Source organism: Mytilus edulis, chromosome 5 (genome assembly GCF_963676685.1).
Source record: "Mytilus edulis chromosome 5, xbMytEdul2.2, whole genome shotgun sequence".
Classification (NCBI taxonomy): domain Eukaryota; kingdom Metazoa; phylum Mollusca; class Bivalvia; order Mytilida; family Mytilidae; genus Mytilus; species Mytilus edulis.
In genome coordinates this window covers 54,323,313-54,349,200 of record NC_092348.1, presented here as the reverse complement: position 1 = coordinate 54,349,200, position 25,888 = coordinate 54,323,313, and the positions used below count along the sequence as shown (strand labels likewise).

General features: G+C 31.6%; 1 protein-coding gene across 1 annotated transcript; it reads right to left on the bottom strand.

The window, feature by feature from the left end:
• Positions 1–1,085: 1,085 nt before the first annotated feature.
• Positions 1,086–25,867, bottom strand: LOC139523914 (unconventional prefoldin RPB5 interactor-like). Its single transcript, XM_071318312.1, has 9 exons — positions 25,542–25,867; positions 22,255–22,333; positions 17,353–17,488; positions 7,051–7,136; positions 5,763–5,823; positions 3,173–3,329; positions 2,402–2,618; positions 1,606–1,818; positions 1,086–1,271 (listed from the first exon to the last, which is right to left on the bottom strand). Exons 1-9 carry the CDS (start codon positions 25,619–25,621, stop codon positions 1,137–1,139), a joined length of 1,164 nt encoding a protein of 387 aa, XP_071174413.1. The 5' UTR covers positions 25,622–25,867; the 3' UTR covers positions 1,086–1,136.
• Positions 25,868–25,888: the final 21 nt, after the last annotated feature.

Sequence of the window (25,888 nt, the reverse complement as noted above, 5' to 3'; positions counted from 1 at the left end):
GGGACAGTCAAACTCATAAATCGAAAATAAACTGACAACGCCTGGCTAAAAATGAAAGAAGACAAACAATAGAACACATGACACAACATAGAAAACTAAAGAATAAGCAACACGGTTCCCCACCAAAAACTAGGGGTGATCTCAGGTGCTCCGGAAGGGTAAGCAGAACCTGCTCCACATGTAATATATCAAAATCTTTGCTAGGCATATAAATACTCTGGTTCAACTGTCAACTTAATATATCTAAGAATTTCTTATGGCAATTGATTTCAACTGAGCTTCAGCTATACTTTGAAACTCTGATGAAAAACGTGAAATCCAATAAAGCAAGAATATTGAATCATGCATTAAATATTTCATGGAATTCTTAAGTTTGGCTCTTGTCAGAAGGATGATGATGCAAAACAAATAATCTCCCGTGTTATTACAACTTGTTATCCATGTTTTATCTTTAGTTTTGGATTTCAAAGGATTTTTTTCTTGAATTTCATGAGAAAATAAATATTTAAATAGTTTGATCATAAACAAGCTTCTGTCCAAATTTCATCTAATTTCATGTAGGTTTGACAATAAAATAAAATTGAGAATGGAAATGGGGAATGTGTCAAAGAGACAACAACCCGACAAAGTTATTGACGCTCAAAAAAACTTAAACACAGGCTAAACTATAATGTTGAGGCTGCAAATAACATTTCTAGAATTGTGACTAATTGTATGTATAAAGTGTTAGTTAAGTATTTGATAAAAAAAACCAAACAAGAATGTGTCCATAGTATATAGGCATGCCCTACTAGCACTATCATTTTCCAAGTTCAGTGGACAGTGAAATTGGGGTCAAAACTCTAATTTGGCATTACAATTAGAAAGATCATGTCATAGGGAACATGTGTACTTACTTTCATGTTGTCTGGACTTCATCAAAAACAACCATGACCAAATACTTTAACCTGAAGCAGGAAAGACAGATGAATGGACGCACAGACCGATAAATTTAATGCTCTATCATAGGTGGGGCATAAAAATATGTTCTCTGTTTGCACAGACAACAATTTACAACACTTTCCAACTATAAACAACAAATCAAATGTTATTTTAATTTTAATATATGATGATTTAAAATATGAAGCTCTGTGATTCTATGTTTGATCTAAACCTTGTTGTCTGGCTTTAAACCTTGACATTCTTGCTGGTTTGTCTTGTACGATTCCAACATTAGTGTCACTGGAGGATTTCATTTGAGTTGACCGCTCAACAACAAAATCTGAAAATGCCTGAAAAAGAAAAAGAAATAATAAAAAAAAAATGTTATGCCTTCATGATGACAGTCTGTATTCTAAGATGAAAATTATACTAGTTTTATAACCATTTTTTATTTTTTTATGTCAAGAATATAGTTGTCAACATAGAATAACACTTATTTTGGACATCAAAATGACAAACATTTTATAATGCAAGAAGTTGCACACACTTTCTTTGACAGTATTGCAGAATTGTTGACTCTGGTGCCTTTTCTGACTTACAAGTGAGCAGAAGCAAAGTTTTGAAAATGACTTCTAAAATTTTCTAGACCAAGGTTTCAAATTTGGAGCATTTAAAAAAACTTACAACAGGAGCAGGAACAGGTACTTCATCTTTACTATCACTGGGCATCAATGTTACACTTTTCTTTGTCTGACGTTTTTCACCATCATCCTTTAGTATAGACCTTGGTCCTGATGTAGGATAGAACTGGGAGTAAATGTCGGCTGGAGATTTAATACCAGTCTCAGTTGCCTCTGTGTCATCATCATCATCTGTATTATCCACTTGTAAAGCTCTCTAAAAAAGAAAAGTTAGATATTATCTTTTTAATCTCAAGCAATCATTCTATCTGTTCTTTTTTTTATTCTATGTTTTCAATAATACAACAAAAACACAAATAGTCGAAATGGAAAGTTACTGGACCTAAGGGTCAGGGAGTCGAAATGGAAAGTTACTGGACCTAAGGGTCAGGGAGTCAACATAGTCCTCAAACTGATATGAAGTGATAGTAAAGAAAATGTCATTGATCAATCAAAAGTGGTTCCTATCAAACTAACTTAAAAAGAAAACTAAACATTGAAAATTGTCTTCTACTAAGGAACGAGATCATAAAATCAATGAAGGATAAAAAAAACTTAATTCAAATAGTGTTGGGGTGGGGGTCAAAATTGCTGCAAGTTTTGTTAAATTGACATCGATTTTATATATATCCTTATGGGACAATCAATTTTTCCTAAATTAAGTTAAGAAGGGGGGGTAGGGGGGTCAGTGAAAGAACTATATGAATTAATTTTGTTATCCTTCATTGAACTCTTGATGTCATCCCTTAAACTTGCAGATAAAAAGTATATCATTCCTTCAAAGAAGACTGTTTATTTACTTTTTTTCTTGCAGTATGTGAAAATTTGATTATTTTTGTCACAGATGCTGGTTCACTTCCCTCATCATCTGATTCTGCACTTTCTGATGATGATTCCTGAGCCTGTGAGTCATTGGTGTGAGCATCTCCAGAATCTGATCCGCTTCCAGTGTCAATACTGAGAATGCTATCATCACTATCATAACTTTTGTGTAGTAGTATTTCATCACTTGTAACCCTATGAAGATATAATAACACAGTATTTTTTTTTGAAATTCAGCTTATTAGTTAGTTATAAATAATATAGATATTTTTTTCATAACCTATAAATTACCTATTAAGGTAACAAGTACAATAACAACATTGTTTAAATCACGAAAATGATTTCAACTTAACACTGAAATTTTCATTTATATCATGGTGGTTGTAAAGTTTTAAATTGCAAATGCATGTGCTTGTACATTCATGACAGGTTTTCTAATTTTTTAAGTGAATTTTCTAAGTACAAGGACTCTACTAACTATGCACAAAAACATTAGACCAGAACAAAATTTGAACTTGATCTGTAATTTGTTATGATAAAACTATCTACCAATTATCAATTCAATATCTGCAAGAATGACAAAAAAAAGTGTGGAAAACTGATTATTTTAGTGATTTTTTTCAGTTAAAGAACCATAACTCTGCACAAAATCATCAAATGAGTGATAAAATAATGGCAAAAATCTGAGTTGTTTAAGAAAAGGTCAGTAATTTTATGAATAAATAAATAAATAAAGATTCTAATCATACTTGTGCATTTCTCTTTTCTCTGATTCAATTCTCTCTAATTCATCTAGTCTATCCCATAATTCTTTATCTGTCATAGTCTTGCCCATTTCTTCTGATGATTCATCGGCCTTTTCTTTAACAGTTTTTTTGTAATGCTTGACATTTTTCTTGTGTTGTGCTGTTGATATAAATAGATAAAATTATTTGAGCAAATAAATTCAAATAAAAATACTCATTTCTATTTAAAGGTTAAACTAAAATATCTTATCTTTAACACTTTTTCTGTAAAATATGAATATTTCAAGAAAGCTAAGAAAAGTAAAAACTCTCTGTTCAACGACCCCTCAGCAACAAGACAGTTTCTATCAGCTTACAAGATATGAAAAAACCACCATCTTTAGACTAAGGACAGGACACAACAGACTCAACCAACATCTATACAAAGTCATATAAGTTGTTCCATCTCCAAAGTGTCCTTGTGGAGAAGCAGAGCAGGATAATGCACACCTCTTACAGTCATGCAGGATCCATCATGCACTGAGAGATAAGATATTGCACTCACAAACACCACTTAAAGAGAAGCTATATGGACCAGTAGATGCCCTACACAAGACTACCAGATTTGTTGAGGAGACTGGTATGCAAGTGTAAATGCAAACAATAAGAAGAAAAGCCAAAACTCTGTTTCAAATGTCTTTATGCAGAAAAAGTAAGCCTCATATTGTCACTGTATAGTGTATTTATTTCTAAAATAAAGTTTAAATCTATAACAGAAAACATATAAATCAAAATGTATCAGTTGTGATAAAATAATTTGTGGCGTTTTTTTTTCTTTCTCAAAGTGAAAAATCATTATCATTTGTGGCGTTTTTTTTCTTTCTCAAAGTGAAAAATCATTATCATTATGTATATTGTATTATTTACCAATCTGAGGGATTACCAGATTAAAATTTTTCATGGAATTTCTTACCTAACTCTTAAGGGATATCAAAGATTAAGTTTTAACTTCAAATCTAGGATAAGAAATTTTCACACAAAACTCTGAAATCTCTCTCCTTCAATTTGAATTGCATTTCATGCATTCTTTGAGGTATTAATCAATGAATAATTATTTTTCAAATTGACCTTAGTTATCATAGTACCAACAACCTGTATTGAAAAATATCTTTGACTAAAAGATTATCTCCCCATTAAAAATGACTTATCCAATTAACAATATTTATTTACAGATTAACATGGTGTTACATAGAAGCATGCATTATCATTGTAACCACAGCAATTATCAAATTATCTCTTAATTAATTCACACAGGTGCTTTTAAAATATGTTCAATTACAGATATAAAATTGTCACACTGTTTACACTTGAACTGTAAATATTTGGAAAGGGAAAAATCAGATTTTTAGGTAAATTGTCAAAACAATATGACATTCACAAATACAATGACTTACAAACAAACAAATAAAGTTAAAAGGAATTACAGATAAATATATAAATAAAACTAATGGAATTATGTGGATTGCACAAAAATATACCTTTAATAGTATTTCTTTGTTCAAATATTGTTAAATATTACCCAAATTACTTTAAACATGGTCACACTTTGGGTCAATTATGACAACAACTTAAGAGTAGCAGATGGGTCTCAAATTATCTTTACTCAGACCTTACTACCATTGCTTTATACCTATGATGGATTATACCTATGACATTATTCAATTGTTGTGAAAAATTCTATAAATACCGATTAGAGAAATACTTCTGTATATACATTCATTTATTGTATATTTTGCTACTGAAAAAATTACAGCAGTCACTACTGTTAATTCAGAAATTATTGCGATATTTTTATTATTGCAAAAAATGCGACAGGGTTATCATCGCAATAATTAAAACTCACATTTTGATTTTTTTTTATATGAATGAAACAGGATTTTTCTGAATATCGCAAAAATTAAAATTGTATCTTAAATGATTAAAATCACAATGATAAATGCATGCAATTATTTCTGAATTTCCAGTCTACTATTTTTATCAAAACTGACATATAAGAAGAATGTGTCCTCAGTACACGAATGCCCCACTCGCACTATCATTTTCCATGTTCAGTGGACCGTGAAATTGGGGTAAAAACTCTAATTTGGCATTAAAATTAGAAAGATCATATCATAGGGGACATGTGTACTAAGTTTGAAGTCAATTGGACTTAAACTTCATCAAAAACTACCTTGACCAAAAACTTTAACCTGAAGCGGGACAGACGGACGGACGGACGGACGGACGGACGGACGCACAGACCAGAAAACATAATGCCCCTCTACTATCGTAGGTGGGGCATAAAAATAGTTAATGTATTGTCATGTGGAAGATGCTAACTGGAAAATACTAAACCAAACTGTGATCTTTTGAGGAAAGTGTCATAGGCAATCATACCATATAATTATTTTTAAATAAACTCTTTTGAAATTTTACAATAATATAATTTGCGCATATTTCAGAAACTGTGTAAACAAAATTTAGGGATAAGGACAAAAATGCAACCTAAGATTAGTTCTGCTTTTGTTTACACATAAAGAAATATTTGCATTAGACTCAAATACAACAAATTCACCTTTCCATTTTTTTTCTTTTTCTTCATTGTATTCCTCAACTATATCAAATGTATCTGTTTCCTGCAAGACAAACAAATCAGTTAAAAAAACAGTATGAAGAAACAAACTTTCTAAACCAAAACTAAAACTAAAAAAACAAACAAGAATATGTGTCCATGAGACACAAGTACAAACTCTCACAATTTAACATTTCCATGATCTGTGTTCAGTAAAATCATTATGAAAACCCTAGTTTGGTACCTAAATAAATATATAATATGAAATCTAAGACAAGTTTTTAGGGAATTGTGCAAATAAAGACCTTTTTATAATTCCTGCTGATAATACAAGTAGATCCATCTAACTTTTTGTAAACTTTTTCTAATGTGTCCATCTTTCCAGACAGACACTGCAGAGTCATAATTTTTTACATGCTTGTTAACATGTTAATAGTCTGCAGGAAAACATGTCACCTTACCTGACAGATCATTCCGACTCCAAGCCAACCAGTCTTTGCTCTTCCTCCTTAATGCTGCATGATAAGCAGAGAAGCAGCAAAAACCAATTTAAATTTCTTTGGTTGGACTAAGCAAAGGTTTGAACCTACAACCTACAGCACTTGAGGCAAACACCCTTCCAAGAGACCAAAGAGGCGATAAAAAAACAACATAGACTTGGCCTTCTTTCATTTTCTAACTTCATTATGTAGAAATTATTTTCAAATATTAAATTTAGTTTTCTTAGAGTCAAAATTTATGATATATAGATTCCACAACTGCAACAAGCGTGTTACGATATTTCTTCACTAGAGACAGTTAAATTTTAATATTTAAAGCATGAGGCTTGCCGAGCTTTTAAAATACTTGAAATCTAACTGTTGAGAGTGGAGAAATATCGTAATACACAGTTATTGTGATGGAATTTGTTTCTCTAATAACTTTTATCCTTCCTTTTAAAAGATTTGAAGAAAGATGTGTTGAGACAGTTGAATTTTAATATTTAAAGCATGAGGCTTGCCGAGCTTTTGAAATACTTGAAACCTAACTGTTGAGAGTGGAGAAATATCGTAATACACAGTTATTGTGATGGAATTTGTTTCTCTAATAATTCAGAAAAAGCAAAGAAAATTAGTAAAATTTCGACCAACTTTTGCTGAGAATAGATTGTTCACTAGTGAGGAGAAATATTTTTCTCACACAGATGAAGAAATGTTAAAATAGCGGAGAAAATAGAGAAATCAAATTCCATGACTTCCAAAATTTTCTGAAGATAATTATTAATACTTTAAAATTACAATAGTTAAAATACCTTTGAAAATTGTCCTTCGACAGCATCAAGTCTTGGCTGAAGTAACCCCTTCTGTTTATGCAAATTTTCTATCTCCTTATGAATTGCTTGAATAAAATAGTAAGAATCTGGTTATTACAAGCATTCACATACAAGTATTTTATTGACAAAGAAATGCATGTTTAACTTTATTTTAAATTTGTATGAATGTAATTCTTACAGTATTAAAATTTTCTATAAATATTTTTCTCTTTCAGTCAAAATGATGCAAATAACGATTTTGATTTATAACATTTGCATATGTTTTTTCCCCAATTGTAATTTTATTGGTTCAAATTGGTCTTATTTCTATTAGAAGGGAGATTACTCTTCTTTCTTTTTAACCAAAGCAAACTGACCAATGAAATGCTTAAATGTATAGATACATCAGATCTTTCAGATACCTGTAAAAACAGATAACTTTTATTTTCGCTATAACTATCTTTAGAAATTCATCATTATTCTGTTTTTTTTCTTGTTTTGTAGAGTTACTGTCTAATTGACATATATACAGAATAATTTTAATCATATAACAGTATAACTACGGTCATATATATTTTGTATCTCCATTCACCCCACCTACAAAATGATATGCAAAGAGAGATAACTTTAATTCAAATCAAGTCTTGTTTTATAACATCAATATAAAATTTTACTAAATTATGATTGATGTCTCATTTATTTAAACACAGAAGGATCTTTTAGTCTGAATGTGATAGTATAACCACATTCATACATTTTTGTATCTCTATTCACTGGTCTACATTATGATATGGGCAATGTACAAAGAGAGATAACTCTAATTAGAATAAACACTTTATATGACAACAATATTCCATTTATCTTAATTATGATTGCTGTCTCATTGAAGGATATGCAGAATGATCTTTTATTCATATAATAATATAACATCTTTCATACATTTTTGAATCTCCATTCACCCCACTTACATTTTAATGATATGGATAATGTAAAAATCTTCCTATATCTAGATAACTGTAGATCTAATCATGATCGTTGAATATATTTTTTAAAAATCTAAATATCAATACAAATTTTTACTAAATTATAATTGCTGTCTCATTGATATATAAACAGAGACATCTTTCAATAAATGTAATAGTGTAAGCACAATTTAGGCATTTGTGTATCTTCATTCAACCCACTTACATAATGATATGGATAATGTGCAAAGAGAGATAACTCTAATACAAACAATGATTTTTTTGTTTTCTTGATTAAATATCAATATTGAATTTTACTAATTTATAATTCAGATATATAAGCAGAAGAATTTTATTAATCAATGTAATAGTATACTCTCATTCATACATCTTTGTATAGATCCTTTTAACCTACTTGCATACTGATATAAACAAGTGGCTCTCAAGAGCCTGAATCGCTCACCTGGTAAACAATGCCTTATTAACTAAATTAATAAATTAATGTTTGTTGTAAATTAAACAGAGTAACAAAAGGCCATGTCCTATCCTTGAAATACTTTTTAAAGCCTCTTAGGAACCTCTGGAAAGAAATGGGCATGAGTTCGCCCTACACTTGATTAAGATACAGTCTAGGTCAATCTGATGATTCACAATACAATTGATATTAACAGTTTATCTGTATCTATAATAATATTCAAGATAATAACCAAACACTACAAAATTTCTTTAAAATCATCAATGCAGGGGCATTATACCTGAAAAACCAGTTACCCAATTCGGCTGAAAATTTCAGGACAGGTAAATACTTTAACTTCTTGTCTTATTTGCTCTAAATGCTGGAGTTTTTGAGATATAAGCCAAAAACTGCATTTTACCCTGTGTTCTATTTTTAGCCATGACGGCCATGTTTTTTGACGAAATAGAAAATAAAACACAAACTTTATTTTATACACCCTACTGATCATTCAGTTGAAGTTTGGTTGAATTTGGTTGAGTAGTTTTAGAGGAGAAGATTTTTTAAAGTTAGCAAATATGATGAACAAATTGTGAAAAATTTTCATTAAAGGACAATAACCCCTTAAGGGGTCAATTGACAATTTTGGTCATATAAACTTATTTGTAGATCTTACTTTGCTGATCATTTTTGCTGTTTACAGTTTATCTTTATCTATAATAATATTCAAGGTAATGACCAAAAACTGCAAAATTTCCTTAAAATTACCAATTAAGTGGCAGCAACCAAACAATGGGTTGTTTGATTCATCTGAAAATTTCAGGGCTGATAGATCTTGACCTAATGAACATTTTTACCCCTGTCAGATTTGCTCTAAATGCTTTCGTTTTTGAGATATAAGCCAAAAACTGCATTTGACCCCTATGTTCTATTTTTAGCAATGTTGACCATGTTTCTTGATAGATCAAAACTTCGGATACAATTTATAAACTAGATACCCTAAGGAACATTCAGTTAAAGTTTGGAAGTATTTGGCCTAGTAGTTTCAGAGGAGAGGATTCTTGAAATAGTTTACGACGACAGACGACGACGGACGCCAAGTGATGGCATAAGCTCACTTTGGCCCTTCGGGCCACGTGTGCTAATAATGTATGATATAAGAGAGATAACTCTAATTCAAATCAAGGTTTTATTAAAACATCAATATTAGATGTTACTAAATTATGAATGCTGTTTGATTGACATATACACATAATGCCCTTTTATTCATATATTAGCATAATCCCATTCATACATCTTTATATAGATCAATTTAACTTGCATAATGATATAGATAATGTACAATGTAAGGAGAGATAACTCTGATTAAAATAACCATTTTCTTAATGCATTAATTCAAAATTTCCTAAATTATGAATTATTCTTGTTTATCAAATATGAAACAAGTGAAACTGCGAGCTACTGCTCACTGATGATACCCCCGCCGCAAGTGGATAATATTTTATAGTGTAAAAATATGCAAGTGTTCGGTAAACAGGAAGTTGTCGAGTGATGAATCTGAAAACGCATCACACGGTATAGCTGACTTATATAAATCCTGAAACCAAATTTCAGAAATCCTTGTATTGTAGTTCCTGAGAAAAATGTGACGAAAATTTTGAACTTGGCTATCATGTGTAAAATCAGACAAGTGTTCGGTAAACAGGAAGTTGTCAAGTGATGAATCTGAAAACGCATCACACGGTATGGCTGACATATATAAATGTTGATACCAAATTACAGAAAGGGTGGATGTGTAGTTCCTGAGAAAAATGTGACGAAAGTTTCATGGGATGGACTGACTGACCGACGGACGGATGGATGGACGGACGGACGGACGGACGGACTGACGGACGGACTGACTGACGGACGGACTGACAGACAGAGGTAAAACAGTATACCCCCCCTTTTTTAAAGCGGGGGTATAATAAGAACTTTGATTGGAAAAAAGTTATATATTGGGGAGAAAATATTCATATTTCTGGCGTAAAATAGAAACAACCTAATTTAAAATAAACATTATTATACATGTTTGTATCTCAATTCACCCCACTTACATTATGATATGGTAAAGGTACAATGTAAAGAGTGATAACTCTTATTCAAATCAAGGGTTTATTAAAACATCAATATCAAAAGTTATCAAATTATGAATGCTGTTTGATTGACATATACACATTATGCCCTTGTATTCATATATTAGCATAATCTCATTCATAAACCTTTGTATAGATCAATTTAACCTTCTTGTATAATGATATAGATAATGTACGATGTAAGGAGAGATAACTTTATGAATTATTGTTGTTTACAAATATGAAATAAGAACTTTGATTGAAAAAAGTTATATATTTGGGCATATAATAGAAACCACCTTATTTAAAATAAACATTATTATACATGTTTGTATCTTCATTCATCCCACTTACATTATAATATAGTAAAGGTACAATGTAAAGAGTGATAACTCTAATTCAAATCAAGGGTTTATTAAAACATCACTATCAAAAGTTATCAAATTATGGATGCTGTTTGATTGAAATATAGAGTTTGCATAATTTTGTGTTTAAATTTTTTAATAAATTCCATGTTTATTTGGTGTTATGTTTTGAGCGGTTCATAACACTTTCCATACAATGTATTTGGGTTAGACAGTGTTGTGTGCGGCACAGTACATTCTAGTCAAAATATACTATTTTCTTTGTAATAGAAAGTGTTTTGCGCAGCACAGAACATTATAGTACAAAATAAACATGGAATTTATTAAGAATTTCAATAACAAGAATTTAAGCAAATTCCATAATTAAAAATAAATCCAAGTTCAAATAATAGCCTGTTATACACAGAATGCCCTTTTATTGATCCTTTCAAGCCACTTATAATGATAAAGATAATATACAATGTAAAGAGAAATAACTCTAATTCAAATAAAGATTTTTTTTTGTAGGTGTTACACTACTAATTCAGGCCTGGCCAGAAAGCACATACCAGAAAGTAGTACGTGTATATTTAACACAAAATAGTTCCTTCACATGAGTGTAACTTTCAAAATATGTAGAATATTTAGATATTTTTGGTATCAAATGAAAGCTGAAGGACTAGTGATCATTGTAGAACACTTTTGGACTTATAATAATTTTAAATGTTAAAAAAACTGCACCAAATTTAAAAAAAGAGGGTACATTTTGTCTGTTTTTCAGATCTGAATTAACTGTTTTGGTACATTCAAGGTTCCTGGAACCAGTTCTTTCTTATATGACATTAAAGGTATATTGATTTTTTTCAGTACAAGACACCATAAAGTGTTGTTTTGACATGCAATGATTGCAACTTTATTTGAACTTAAAACAGAAGAGGTGTGCCTGCTTGAAATTGAGGAATTTTACATAGAAAGCAATGGGACCATGAATTAGTGGTGTACTTCCTTATCGCTATTTGTCCGCCAATACTGAACATCCTGTACTTCCTACTACAAGGAATCATCAGAAATCCAATTTTTAAAAGTTGTACCTATTACAATGAAAATAAGTCAAATTTGATGTTAGTAACCATGTTCAATCATCTTTTTTTGGTAAACTATTATTTCAGCTCTTAAATTGGAATACTTAGTAATTTAGCCTTTTATGGTCATAGAATGAAATTCAAAACAGTGTGGCTGTGGCCATTGATTGACACATTGAATTCATCCATTGACTGGGACAATTTACGTGAACGTGTATCTGTAACGACCACTGTTCACGACGTACCTACGATAGACATTTAAACTGTGGGGTCACCAAAGGTTTCTTAACGCCTTTAATTATAAAACAATTCGAAAAATTAATCAGGAATAACCTTTATGTTTTGATTTATACAATTGATATAAATCAAAACATCGTGTCATTCCTGATTAATTTTTCGAATTACTTTATAAAGGTGTTGAGGACCTTTGGTGACCCCATAGTTTAGGTGTCTTTAAAAAGTTCATAGTGAGCAGTGGTCGTTACATACAAACGTTCACCTAAATTGTCCCAGTCAATGGATGAATTTAATGTGTCAATCAATGGCCACAGCCAAACTGTTTTGAATTTCATTCTACAACATGCATGCAGTTAACACTTGACTCCAAGTTCTTATTTTTGCATTATTTGTGATTGTAATCAATAACAAATGCATATTATGACTTGTGTATGGTATAAAATAGCTCTTGGTCAAATAATCCTATGATTTTCAAGTTTTATTGTTTTTCTTATGGTAGTCTTTTACTTTCTAGGCAAATGGTATATACTCATATAAGAATTGCAAAATCTCACTGTTCATGCAATTTTGAACCAGTTTAGCAAGTTATCTAGCTGAGGGATATATAAATTGCTCTTAATAATCTATGTTTTACCACAGAAGTATGGTTTATACCATAAAAAGGCCCTTTTTCAATTTGAAGAAAAAAAGGGTGGACAATATTCTCAATTATATCTTAAGTATGGACTAATATATTTTTATTTAATGAAGAACCTCTGATAAAAATATGACTATTGGTAAGCATATAGCTGTCCTAATAGAAAATAATATATAAAATAATGATATTAAGAATAAAACTAGAGGCTCTAAAGAGCCTGTGTCCCTCACCTTGGTCTATATATGTGAATATTCAAAAAAGGACACAGATGGATGGATTCATGACAAAATTGTGTTTTGGTGATGATGTGTTTGAAGATCTTACTTTACTGAACATTCTTGCTGCTTACAATTATCTCTATCTATTATGATTGGCCCAGTAGTTTCAGTGGAAAATGTAAGTAAAAATTTACAAATTTTATGAAAATTGTTAAAAATTGACTATAAGGGGCAATAACTCCTTAGGGGGTCAATTGACCATTTTGGTCATGTTTACTTATTTTTAGGAATTACTTTGCTGTAAATTATTGCTGTTTACAGTTTATCTCTATCTATAATAATATTCAAGATAATAACAAACCAGATGCTCCGCAGGGCTCAGCTTTATACGACTGCAGAGTTCGAACCCTGAACATTGGGGCAAGTATGGAAACAACATTCAAGCTTCTGAATTTGGATTGTGATTAAATAGTTGACACAATACAGGTGTCTGACACATAACGAATGTGGTCTAAGAACTTAAACTTAATAACTTTAAATTTTAAATTGGACATTACCTATTTATGGTCCAATATCCAAAATCTAAATACATGGTTAGATTCAAGCATATCAAAGAACCCCAAGTATTCAATTTTTGATGAAATCAAATAAAGTTCAATTTTGGACCCTTTAGACCCCAACTTGAAAACTGGGCCTATAATAAAAAAATTAAATACATGGTTAGATTAAGCATATATTAAAGAACCCAATATATACAATTTTTGTTGAAATCAAACAAAGTTTAATTTTGGACCACAATTTGGACCAATTTGAAAACTGGGCCTATCATCAAAAATCTAAATACATGTCTAGATTCAGCATATAAAAAAAACCCCAAGAATTCAATTTTTGTTGAAATCAAACAAAGTTTAATATTGGACCCCAATTTGGACAAACTTGAAAACTGAGCCAATAATCAAAAATCTAAGTACATGTTTAGATTCAGCATATCAAAGAACCCCAAGAATTCAATTTTTGTTAAAATCAAACTTAGTTTAATTTTGGACCCTTTGGACCTTAATGTAGACCAATTTGAAAATGGGTAAAAAAAATTAAGAATCTACATCAGGGCTTCCAAAACGGTCATATATTCCGGACATTTGATTAATGTCCGGTAAAAGTCCGGCTGGGCAAAGCATGAAACGGTCATATACATTTTAGTTTTCAAGGCTTTTTCGGTCATTTTAACATAAGTCACGATCTTTTTGACCCATCCTTTTGCCTTTAACATCTACACATTTCCGGTCATAAAAGTGACATGATGATTAATTACTATCAAAACAACCCCTACTTCAATACTTTCTAATTTTAATCTACATACACAATTAGATTCAGCATATCAAAGAACCCCAATTATTCAATTTTTGATGAATTCAAACAAACTTTAATTTTGGACCCTTTGGGCCCCTTATTCCTAAACTGTTGGGACCAAAACTCCCAAAATCAATCCTAACTTTCCTTTTGTGTTCATAGACCTTGTGTTTAAATTTCATTGATTTCTAATTACTTATACTAAAGTTATTGTGCGAAAACCAAGAATAATGCTTATTTTGGCCCCTAATTCCTAAACTATTGGGACCAAAACTCCCAAAATCAATTCCAACCTTTCTTTAGTGGTCATAAACCTTGTGTCAAAATTTCATAGATTTCTATTTACTTAAACTAAAGTTATAGTGCAAAAACCAAGAAAATGCTTATTTGGGCCCTTTTTGGCCCCTACTCTCCAAACTGTTGGGACCCAAACTTCCAAAATCAATCCCAACCTTCCTTTTATGGTCATAAACCTTGTGTCAAATTTCATAGATTTCTATTTTCTTATACTAAAGTTATAGTGTGAAAACCAAAAGTCTTCGGACACCGCCGCCAACTACGGACGATGACGACGCCAAGGTGATACCAATTTTCAATTTTTGCGGTCCTATAAAAAACGGCAAAATTTCCTTAAAATTACCAAATTCAGGGGCAGCAACCTAACAAAATAAACTTTCAAATAAGTCAACAGGACCATTTTGGACCAGGTGAGCTAAAACAAGAGGCTGTCACAACGACAGCAAACCGGATTTATTAACATTTATTTGTGTCCTGGCAATATCACAAGAACCATTACTGATGAATGGTGAAAGTGAAAATCGTCGATATCAAATTTGACCTACATTTTGTCATCAGTATCAACATATTAAAATTTGAAAAGCTTAGATTGAATGGTTCATGAGTAAATGCAACCTGAATGGAAACGCTATTTTACGATCTTTCAAGAACCATAACTCCTGAACGGTAAAAGTCAAAATCGTCATTATTGAACTTGACCTCTATTTTGTCATCAGTAACAACATATTAAAATTTCAAAAGCTTTGGTTGAATGGTTCATGAGAAAATGCACGGACACGACGGGAAAAACCATTTTTCAATCTTTCAAGAACCATAACTCCTAAACGGTAAAAGTCAAAATCGTCATTATTGAACTTGACCTCCATTTTGTCATCAGTAACAGCATATTAAAATTTCGGAAGCTTTGGTAGAACAGTTCATGCATAAATGCAAGGACACGACTGGAAACTCCATTTTTCAATCTTTCAAGAACCATAACTCCTGAACGGTAAAAGTCAAATTCGTCATTATTGAACTTGACCTCCATTCTTTCATTAGTAACAACATATTAAAATTTGGGAAGCTTTGGTAGAACAGTTCATGCGTAAATGCACGGACAACTCCATTTTTCAATCTTTCAAGAACCATAACTCCTGAACGGTAAAAGTCAAAATCGCCATTATTGAACTTGACCTTCGTATAGTTGTCAGGAATAACATATTAAAATTTTAAAAGCTTTGGTTGAACGGTTCATGAGTTAATGCACGGACAACATTTGATTGCCGCCCGCCCGCCCGCCCGCCTGCCGTACATCCCCAAATCAATAACCGACATTTTTGTCACAAAAATCCGGTTAAAAAGTATATTGGCCATTGGTAATATCTATATGCAGCTGTCTTTGAAAAACCCATATGTTACTACCAGTCCAATTTGAGCTTAAAATGAGTAAAATAGTATTTGGACTAAAGCTTTATATGCTTTTTATTGCTTGAAATAGATCATAGAATGAAATAAAGTAATTTTAATATGCAAGTTTGGTTCTGTTATAGGTGTAATACCACTAATTTGAGCCCGGCCAGAAAGTAGTACATATTTAACACAAAATAGTTCTTACGCATGAGTGTAACTTTCAAAATAAGTAGAATATTTAGATATTTTTGGTATCAAATGAAAGTGTTGCTTCGACATGCAATGATTACCACTTTATTTGAACTTAAAATGTTTAAATTTCTGGGTGTAAAAAACAAAGAACTTCATTTAAAATAAACATAATTATTCAACCTTCCCCAGTGATTAACTGGAGTTCAATTTATTCACAAAATATCAAAAAATATATATAATGTCTTCTGAAATATAATTTATAGATATAGGAAGATGTGGTGTAAGTGCCAATGAGACAACTCTCCATCCAAATAACAATGTATGGCCTTCAACAAGGAGCCTTGGCTCACACCAAACAACAAGCTATAAAGGGCCCCAAAAATTACTAGTGTAAAACCATTCAAACAGGAAAACCAATAGTCTAATCTATATAAAAAACAGGAACGTGAAGCACGTATAAATTACATAAACAAACGACAACTACTGTACATCAGATTCCTGACTTAGGACAGGTGCAAACATTTGCAGCGGGATTATCTATCTGCTTATTTGTAAATTCAAATTTATCCTTGCAACACAGAATTTGTTTTTGCTCGTAAAGTAGTAAATTATAAAGAAACTTCAAAATTAAGAGACTCAATAACCTTTTTCTGTACATTCAACTGAAATTCAAACAAGAATGTGTCCAAAGTACACAGATGCCCCCCTCACACTATCATTTTATATGTTACGTGGACCTTTTTGGGAAATTAGGATAAATACTTTTATTTTGCATTAAAACTGGAAAGATCATATCATAGGGAACATGTGTACTAAGTTTCAAGTTGACCTCAACTTCATCAAAAACTACCTTGACAAAAAACTTTAATCTGAAGCCGGTCAGACAGACAGACGAACGAACAGATGAAGGAATGCAGACCAGAAAACATTATGCCCCTCTACAGTCCTAGATGGGGCATAAAAATTCCTTACAAGGAGAACGAACAAAATAACTATACTAAATCAAGTCAGTGCTCTTCAACTTACATTTTGATCTTCTGTCAATAATTCCACATGCTTGCTTTGCTGATCTTTCAACAAACCAGTTTTCCCCTAGGAGGACAAGAATTTCATTGGTATGGACTAACTTTCCAGGCATGAAAGCCAGAGAACCAAATGGAACCTGTAATAAATGAAAGTTGAAAATAAAACAAAATAGCAAAGCTACTCTGATTAAATAGATTAACACTCTAATCATGCCTACTTATCAACTTTTCCATTAAAATACAGTAAACATGGTAAATATTATGTGATTAAAATTAAATCATTTTGCAAAAATAAAATGTACAGAAAAAAGTCTGATTATTAATTCATGTTATAATTATTTTACTGCACAGGAAATATGACAATTTTACAACAAAGTTAAACTTAATATACACAATTGTTTGGAAACCAATTCTTATAACTTTTCCACACTTTTTGTGAAAAATATTTCATTTTAGAAAAAAAATAAAATTTGATTAATCAAAGAAATGCATGAGACCTCAATATCTGATACCCCTAAAAAGCATATCTTGTATTCTAATGGATATTTGATTTCATGGTTTTGCCAAAACCTATAGAAAATTTCTTCTTTATTATTATTTAAATTTGTGGTTAGCCTACAAATGTATTTATGGACAAAAGTGTTGGCCATGGTGACACAACTATAGAACTTGTCCTGCTCATAATTGTAAGGCAAATAACTTCTATTTCAAAGGAGTCATCTTTAAAATACATGTACAATGTATAATAAAATTTCAAAATATAACAGATGATTAATGATGAGGACTGATGCTATAGCTGTTTAGAATGTTTAGTTCAGGTGAGTTTCAAAAGGAAGACAAGAGGCTCTCAAGAGCCTGAATCGCTCACCTGGTAAACAATGCCTTCGGCCATGTTTTTTGACGAAAATAGAAAATAAAACACAAACTTTATTTTTTTTGAGATATAAGCCAAAAACTGCATTTGACCCCTATGTTCTATTTTAAGTAATGGCGGCCATGTTTTTTGACGGATCAAAAATCGAAGCACAAACTTTGTGCAGGATAGTCTAAGGAACAATCATGCTAAGTTTCAGTAGTTTCAGAGGAGAAGATGTTTGAAAAATTGTTTTTGACATTTTACCCCTATGTTCTACTTTTAGCTGTGGCAGCCATCTTGTTTGGATGGCCGGGTCACCGGACACATTTTTTAAACTAGATACCCAAAAGATGATTGTGGCCAAGTTTGGATTAATTTGGCCCAGTAGTTTCAGAGGAGAAGATTTTTGTAAAAGATTACTAAGATTTACGAAAAATGGTTAAAAATTGACTATAAAGAGCAATAACTCCTAAAGGGGTCAACTGACCATTTCAGTCATTCGACTTATTTTTAGGTCTTACTTTGCTGAACATTTTTGCTGCTTACAGTTTATCTCTACCTATAATAATATTCATGATAATAACCAAAAACAGCAAAATTTCCTTAAAATTTCCAATTCAGGGGCAGCAACCCAACAACAGGTTGTCCGATTCATCTGATTTTACAGGGCAGATAAATCTTGACCTGATAATCAAATTTACCCCATGCCAGATTTACTCTAAATGCTTCGGTTTTTGAGTTATAAGCCAAAAACTGCATTTGACCCCTATGTTCTATTTTTAGCAATGGAGGCCATGTTTGTTGATAGATCAAAACTTCGGATACAATTTATAAACTAGATACCCTAAGGAACATTCAGTTAAAGTTTGGAAGTATTTGGCCTAGTAGTTTCAGAGGAGAAGATTCTTGAAATAGTTTACGACGACAGACGACGGACGCCAAGTGATGGCATAAGCTTAAAGTCCGGTCTTTAACACATAGCCATGGCTCATCGAACAAGAATGTGTCCAAAGTACACGGATGCCCTACTCGCACTATCCTTTTCCATGTTCCATGGACCGTGAAATTGGGTAATAATCTAATTTGGTAATAAAATTAGAAAGATTATACTATAGGGAACATATATATATATGTACTAAGTTTCAAGTTGATTGGACTTCAATTTTATCAAAAACTACCTTGACCAAAAACTTTAACCTGAAACTCCCACTTTCATTTTCTATGTTTAGTGGACCATGAAATTGGGGTCAAAAGTCTAATTTGGCTTCAAAATTAAAAAGATTTTATCATAATGACAAGTTTACTAAGTTTCAAGTTGATTGGACTTCAGCTTCACTAAAAACTACCTTGACCAAAAACTTTAACCTGAAACTCCCACTTTCATTTTCTATGTTCAGTGGACCGTGAAAGTGGGGTCAAAAGTCTAATTTGGCTTTAAAATTTGAAAGATCATATCATAAGCAACAAGTCTACTAAGTTTCAAGTTGATTGGACTTCAGCTTCATCAAAAACTACCTTGACCAAAAACTTTAACCTGAACAGACGGACCCACAGACGAACGGAGCCACATACCAGAAAACATAATGCCCCTCTACTATCGTAGGTGGGGCATAAAAATGACTAGTCTAACACAATTCAAACAGAAAAACTGACTGTCTAATCTATATAAAATCAAAGTGCTGGATAGCACCTCTGGAAAGTTTGCAAATGTATATGTGTACTATTTCATATAGGTTATAGATGTGTATTACAGATAAGGTAATATAGGTAACAGGTGAATATACTATTGGTTTCTGTATTGAAATCAACCCGAAACTTGTTAATTATTGGCAATATTAATTATGTGGAAAACAAAAGGGTCTGGAATGGTGTACTAGTAATTTTTAATCAACCATTGTTCTATATTGGATATATATAAAATTGAGTTCTTTGATTTGTCGTTTTTACCCCATGACGGCTGACAAATTGGACCTCCTTATTTTAGTATTATAAGATGTTCCCTATGATATAATCTTTCTAATTTTAATGCCAAATTAGAGTTTTTACTCCATTTTCACGGTCCACTGAACATAGAAAATGATAGTGCAGATTGGGCATGCGTGTACTATGGACACATTTTTGTTTTATATATCTTTACTTCTTAATCTCAAGACCGTATTTATGTTCACCTGATAAATGTATAACCAAAGAAAGCTACAAGTCAAACTTATATATAAGGTATATATACTTGATAGGGTATACTGAAAATTTCACCCCTTTACATCTAGAATGGTAAAAGTGACTTGTGTTTTGTGGTTATAAGCATTGCGTATAAGTTTCATAAAATTTGGTTCAGGCTAACTGAGTAAGAGAGCAGAAATCAATTTTGGGATATATGGACGTACATACTTACAGAAAAAACAAGGATAAAACTAAATATGGTGGGGGCATAACAATAGTAGTATATATGACCTCAGGAATAAAAAGTTTATATACACTAGATTCATACAATGTTGATCTGAGGTAATTATAACCCTATAACACATTTTAGTTGCTGCTGTGTAATTACCATGGAGGCAATGACATTTGAGATTTTTGTTTTAAGCCATTTATTTAATATACTAGTAATCATTGCCTCTGTGTTAGGACGACACATTGTTAATTATAGGTCAATCTTAAAAGAATCATACTGCCCCAGGGATAAAGTGTGAGGATAAAAAGGTCTGGATCCGCCACTGCATTGTTATGTACAAAGAAAGTCATTTTGCTAGTACATAGACAAATGCTATTAAATCATTTTAATAATTTCTACAGCACTTGTCTTTAGCTTGATCTCGGTTGCTTTTAAATTATACAGATGTTTACTAATGCTATGATACTTATTGTCATTAAGACAATGTTTTTCTGGAATGTGAAACAGCTAGTATTTAAATAACGGAATTAAAAGTTTTCAAATGATTTTTGGCATCAAAACTTTCTGATCGATGTCAGTTTGACAAAAACAATGCATTTTTCTATTAAAGCCGGTATTTACCTTTACTCGTCCTTGGCGTGAGACATGTCACATAAGCCATATAATTATCGATTATTTTATATTCTATCACCTGTCTGCCTGTGTATTGTAAAAACTAAATCAAACCATTATCACTTGTCAATTATCCGACAACTTGGTCAAATATCAACTTGTTCTCGCATACAAGACTCTTTCGATACAATCTGGCTTTTACTTATTCAATAATAAACAGTTGTAAATATCGTACATACATTGTAGTAAAAAATAGTGCTGTCTCGCGTAGATTTCTTTTGATTTTCTCTTCAGCCAATGGCCGATCCGCAAAGTAGTGTTTGTGATACTTATTTTCAAAATGAAGTTAAATTCATCTGAATTGTCGGTGAACATTCATTCCTTTTTTATTCAAGCTGTAATCTTTTCAAAAGAGTAGTAACTCAAAATATCCAAGAGTTAAAATTCGAAAAATAGTACTTCATTATCTTGGAGCAGAACATTGCAATAGTCTGTCTCACCGGAAGTTGAGGCAGACGCCTAAGGAAAGTAGATATAGCAAGCTATAGCAAGCTATAGCAAACTTTTCAAAAACATGAAACCAGAAACATTTATGAACCACATCAACAAACTACAACCACTGAACTTGGCTTTTAATTATAATTTTGTGTTGATTTGACCTGTATGTTGATCATGACACGTGAAACCATTAGAAAAGTATTAGAAGATGACAGTGAAACATGAACACATATGTCATAGAGGTTTGTACCAGATTATGCTGAAACTTCTTCTGAATTTAAAACATTCATTTTCCATGATCAATTTTCATCTTTTTCTGTACTGCCAAATTTTAGAAGAAATGTATGCACTGAAAGTCCTGATCATAGCCTGAAAAAAATCCTCTGAATTAACCAGAGTAATTAACATTGATTAATTTGAATCTTCTGATGATGTTATTACATCTTTATCTTGTTCACTTTAACTTCACTCTGGTTATCAAAATGAAACCTATGTGTTTTTTAAAAAGCTGAATAATCCTTGATATACAAGTAATTTAAACTGACCATAACATCATGAGTTACTTTGTCTGGTAATGTCTTCAGTCGAGTTTTTAATGCTTTGTAATCTGTTCTAAATTTCTCCCTGAAAAGATAAGCAATGGTATTACAGTTAACTTACAATAGTAATGTATGTTAAAAGCAGCAACATAATTTTTCATTTTACTGCTAATAAAGTTCCCTATGTATTATCATGTCAGTGAAAGTATAGGCAAACATGTCTACTTATCTAATATAATAGATATAGGAAGATGTGGTATGAGTGTCAATGAGACAACTTTCCATCCTAGTAACAATTTATAAAGGTAAACCATTATAGGGCAGGTACAGTCTTCAACATGGACCCTTGGCTCACACCGAACTGCAAGCTACATGTATAAAGGATCTAAAAAATTACTAGTGTAAAGTCATTCATTTAAAATGAAATGTTTAAAAAGCATGATTATCTTTGAAGTTGAAAACTGATGTGATATTCATGATGATAGACACTTCAACATGTAAACTTTTTTTTTAAATTTGAAATTTCATACATTCATAAGAGGTGTTTAATTTTACAACTTGTTTATGTCCATGCTTGTAGTTGCGTTTTAAATTTAGGGATTTCATGTTTTCACAAATTTATTCAAATATTGGGTTAACCTTAGGTGAGGAAGTTTGAGTATTTATCAAAAAACAGGATATCTAGTTTGTATTTTTATGGTTACATTGGTTATAAAGCCTGTTGATTTATATCTGATCCATGTAGACCGATCGTTCCATACTCTGATTGAACTTATTCTTAAAGGTTATCAATTTAACACAGTGGTAAAATATTTAAATATTTTTATTGTTGGTACTACTGTAAACTTCTTTTGAAAAATTAAAACATGATAAATATGATTAAATATTTATTGCTACAAATATAGAATAGAGAATTCAAATGGAAACAGGGAATGTGTCAGAGTGTAAAAAAACCAGACTAAAGAGCAGAAATCAAACCAAGGTCACCAATCCTGCACCAAAGTCCTCTAAATAATGTATAATTAGTTCACTGAAATGGACTCCTCACTAGCCTTTAAAGCATACGATTGAACCAAAATTAAAACAAAACAATAGACTAGAGGTTTCTGGACATGTGCAAAAATCAAAACCCTCCCATTATACCTTTAGCCAATATGGAATCAAAAATGGTTTTGGGATGTATAAATAAACCTCCACATTTATCTGACATGTTTATTTTCTATTTTGAGATTTCTTAATCTTTATATATAAACATGATAATTATCTTTTATTAGGTTTAATCCCAACTTTCCTCCTGCATGTCAATACTTTTATTTTATGCGCTGTAGATGTTCCGGACCATATGAGTATTTGGACCATACGCGTATGGTCGGGGTAATTAACACTCTGTTACAGTTTACTTTTAATACTTCTAAACTCTTCATATGGTATGACCGTTCATTCAAAAGACGCTATCATATAGGTAATTTTATCGTTATATTATAATAAAAAGATAAGCTAAATAAAAATAAGAAGTTTCACATTGTTAATTTTACTTAATTGTCAAATTTAAAGTAAACACATTTTATACCGATGGTCATTACCGATGGTCATAACCGATTTGTTATTACGAGTAAATGGCAATATGTCGACTAAAAAATTAAATTCCAAAAATTTCTTAATGAACTGTTACATAAGAAGTCACTGGAAAGTAGCATACTATTAGTTTATTTAAGTTATGTTGTGAAGATGGTGTATTGCAGTCAACCATTTTACGATATTTGAGATCTAGAGCTTCTTAAAAACACTGTAGACATCAGAATTGCCAAAGACCTCGGTATCACTGTACGCAGCTGCAAAAAAGGCTTGTTTTTCACTCGCAAACAAAATGTGTAAATGAAAAAGATTGTGCACAAAACTTGCAAATGCAAAAAAGCTATGATACCGTGTGGAAGTGAATGTCATCCAAGCCTACATGCACTAATGTAACTAGCGATGAAAACTAACTATGGCATCAATATTAAATTTTTACGTAGTTTTTTTTATTATAAAATTAAAAAATTGTCATGTTTTAAACCATCACTGTTTTTTTTAGATTAAGTTCTTGTATTATTGAAACGTTTATAATGTAATTTGGAAAAATAAATATACATATATGGTCCAAATACTCATATGGTCCGGCCCGTTAATAACCAAACGAGTATTATACTCATATGGTCCGACCATACGCGTATGGTCGGACCATATGAGTATACGCATATGGTCATGACCATACGCGTATGGTCCAAATACTCATATGGTCCGGAACATAGACATGGTAGAAGGGATTATAAAATTTACCATGTTTACTCGACTTAACTGTGTATTCGAATCAACCGAGTTTGACTCATGAGAGGTAATTATCCATTGATCAAAAGGGAATTTTACTGATACTAAGAAATTACTTCTACTCATCCAAGTTTTAGACACAACTTTGTTTGACACGAGATTCCACTGTATATAAAAAAGATGTGGTATGATTGCAATTGAGACAACTCTTCACAAGAGACCAATAGATACAGAAATAATAAAAACTATAGGTCACCATACTGCCTTCAACAATGAGCAAAGCCCATACCATATAGTCAGCTAGAAAAGGCCCTGAAATGACAAACGTAAAACATGTAGTATGTTTATGTGGGCCTTTCTGTTTTTTTACCAGATAGAGGGTATAGCCTGTATACGTATCCCTGCACTATTAAAGTTTATCATCTTCATGATGATTGATCAGTGCTGATAAACAATAATACGAATTTAATTTGTTGCATGATTCTTGTTATACAGCAATATATTTTTTCAAACCACTCACTCCGCATGGGAGGATGTAAGGATGGCCTCAAAAGCAAAAATTAAGTTTATGAAAATCGGCAAGCATTCCAAACTATAACAATAAGGTGCATTTTTTTCTATTTTTTTGAACTAAATATACTATTATCACTATGGGTAGTGTTCCACATTTATTTTTTATTAATGAGGAGGGATTGGACCTTTATCGGGACTCCGGGATCGGGTGTATTTTATAAGCTCATGATTTCGGGATAATTTGACCCTTTCGGGATCCAGGATTTTTTTTTCGACTTTCGGGACTTCGGGATTTTGTGTTTTTAAGTCCGGGATTTCGGGATCTCGTGTTTTTAAGCCCGGGATTTCGGGATCAGGACCCCCTCTCATTAATGGACATACAAGAAACTGAACTGAACTGAACTGAACTACAACAGTCAACATGTACTTCCTGCTAGGTTTATGCGAGTCATTGAATTTAAAAAGCTTATTACCACTGATTAATATTTGCATTTGTTTCTTCTAACGCTATTTCCTGTTCTTGTTTCAACCGTTCTAAATTTTGGCGATTCATTTTTAATTAATTTTTTTTGGCCTTTCGTCTGTAGTCGCTAACACCATTGAAAATTTTCCGCGAAAAAATAAAACCCAACACATTTTCGGATTTTTTCCAACATGAAATTTGACATTTTATTTAATTTTTACTATAAAAAATGACAGCACATAAAACACATATCTGTCATGTACATACTTGGAGCCAAATTTTTATTCAAGGGTTAGGCTAGAAAAGGTTATATTTTATATTTGTATTATTAAAAACGAATCCATGACAAATCGCCCC

Bases quoted from the DNA above. Each gene is read 5' to 3' on its own strand.
- LOC139523914 (XM_071318312.1), bottom strand. From the start codon at position 25,621: ATGAATCGCCAAAATTTAGAACGGTTGAAACAAGAACAGGAAATAGCG. The intron at 17,489-22,254 runs GTCAGTTTAAAT...CATTTATTACAG, and splicing joins AAGTAACTCATGATGTTATG to GTTCCATTTGGTTCTCTGGC. The intron at 3,330-5,762 runs GTGAATTTGTTG...TTATATCAACAG, and splicing joins AAAAGAAAAAAAATGGAAAG to CACAACACAAGAAAAATGTC.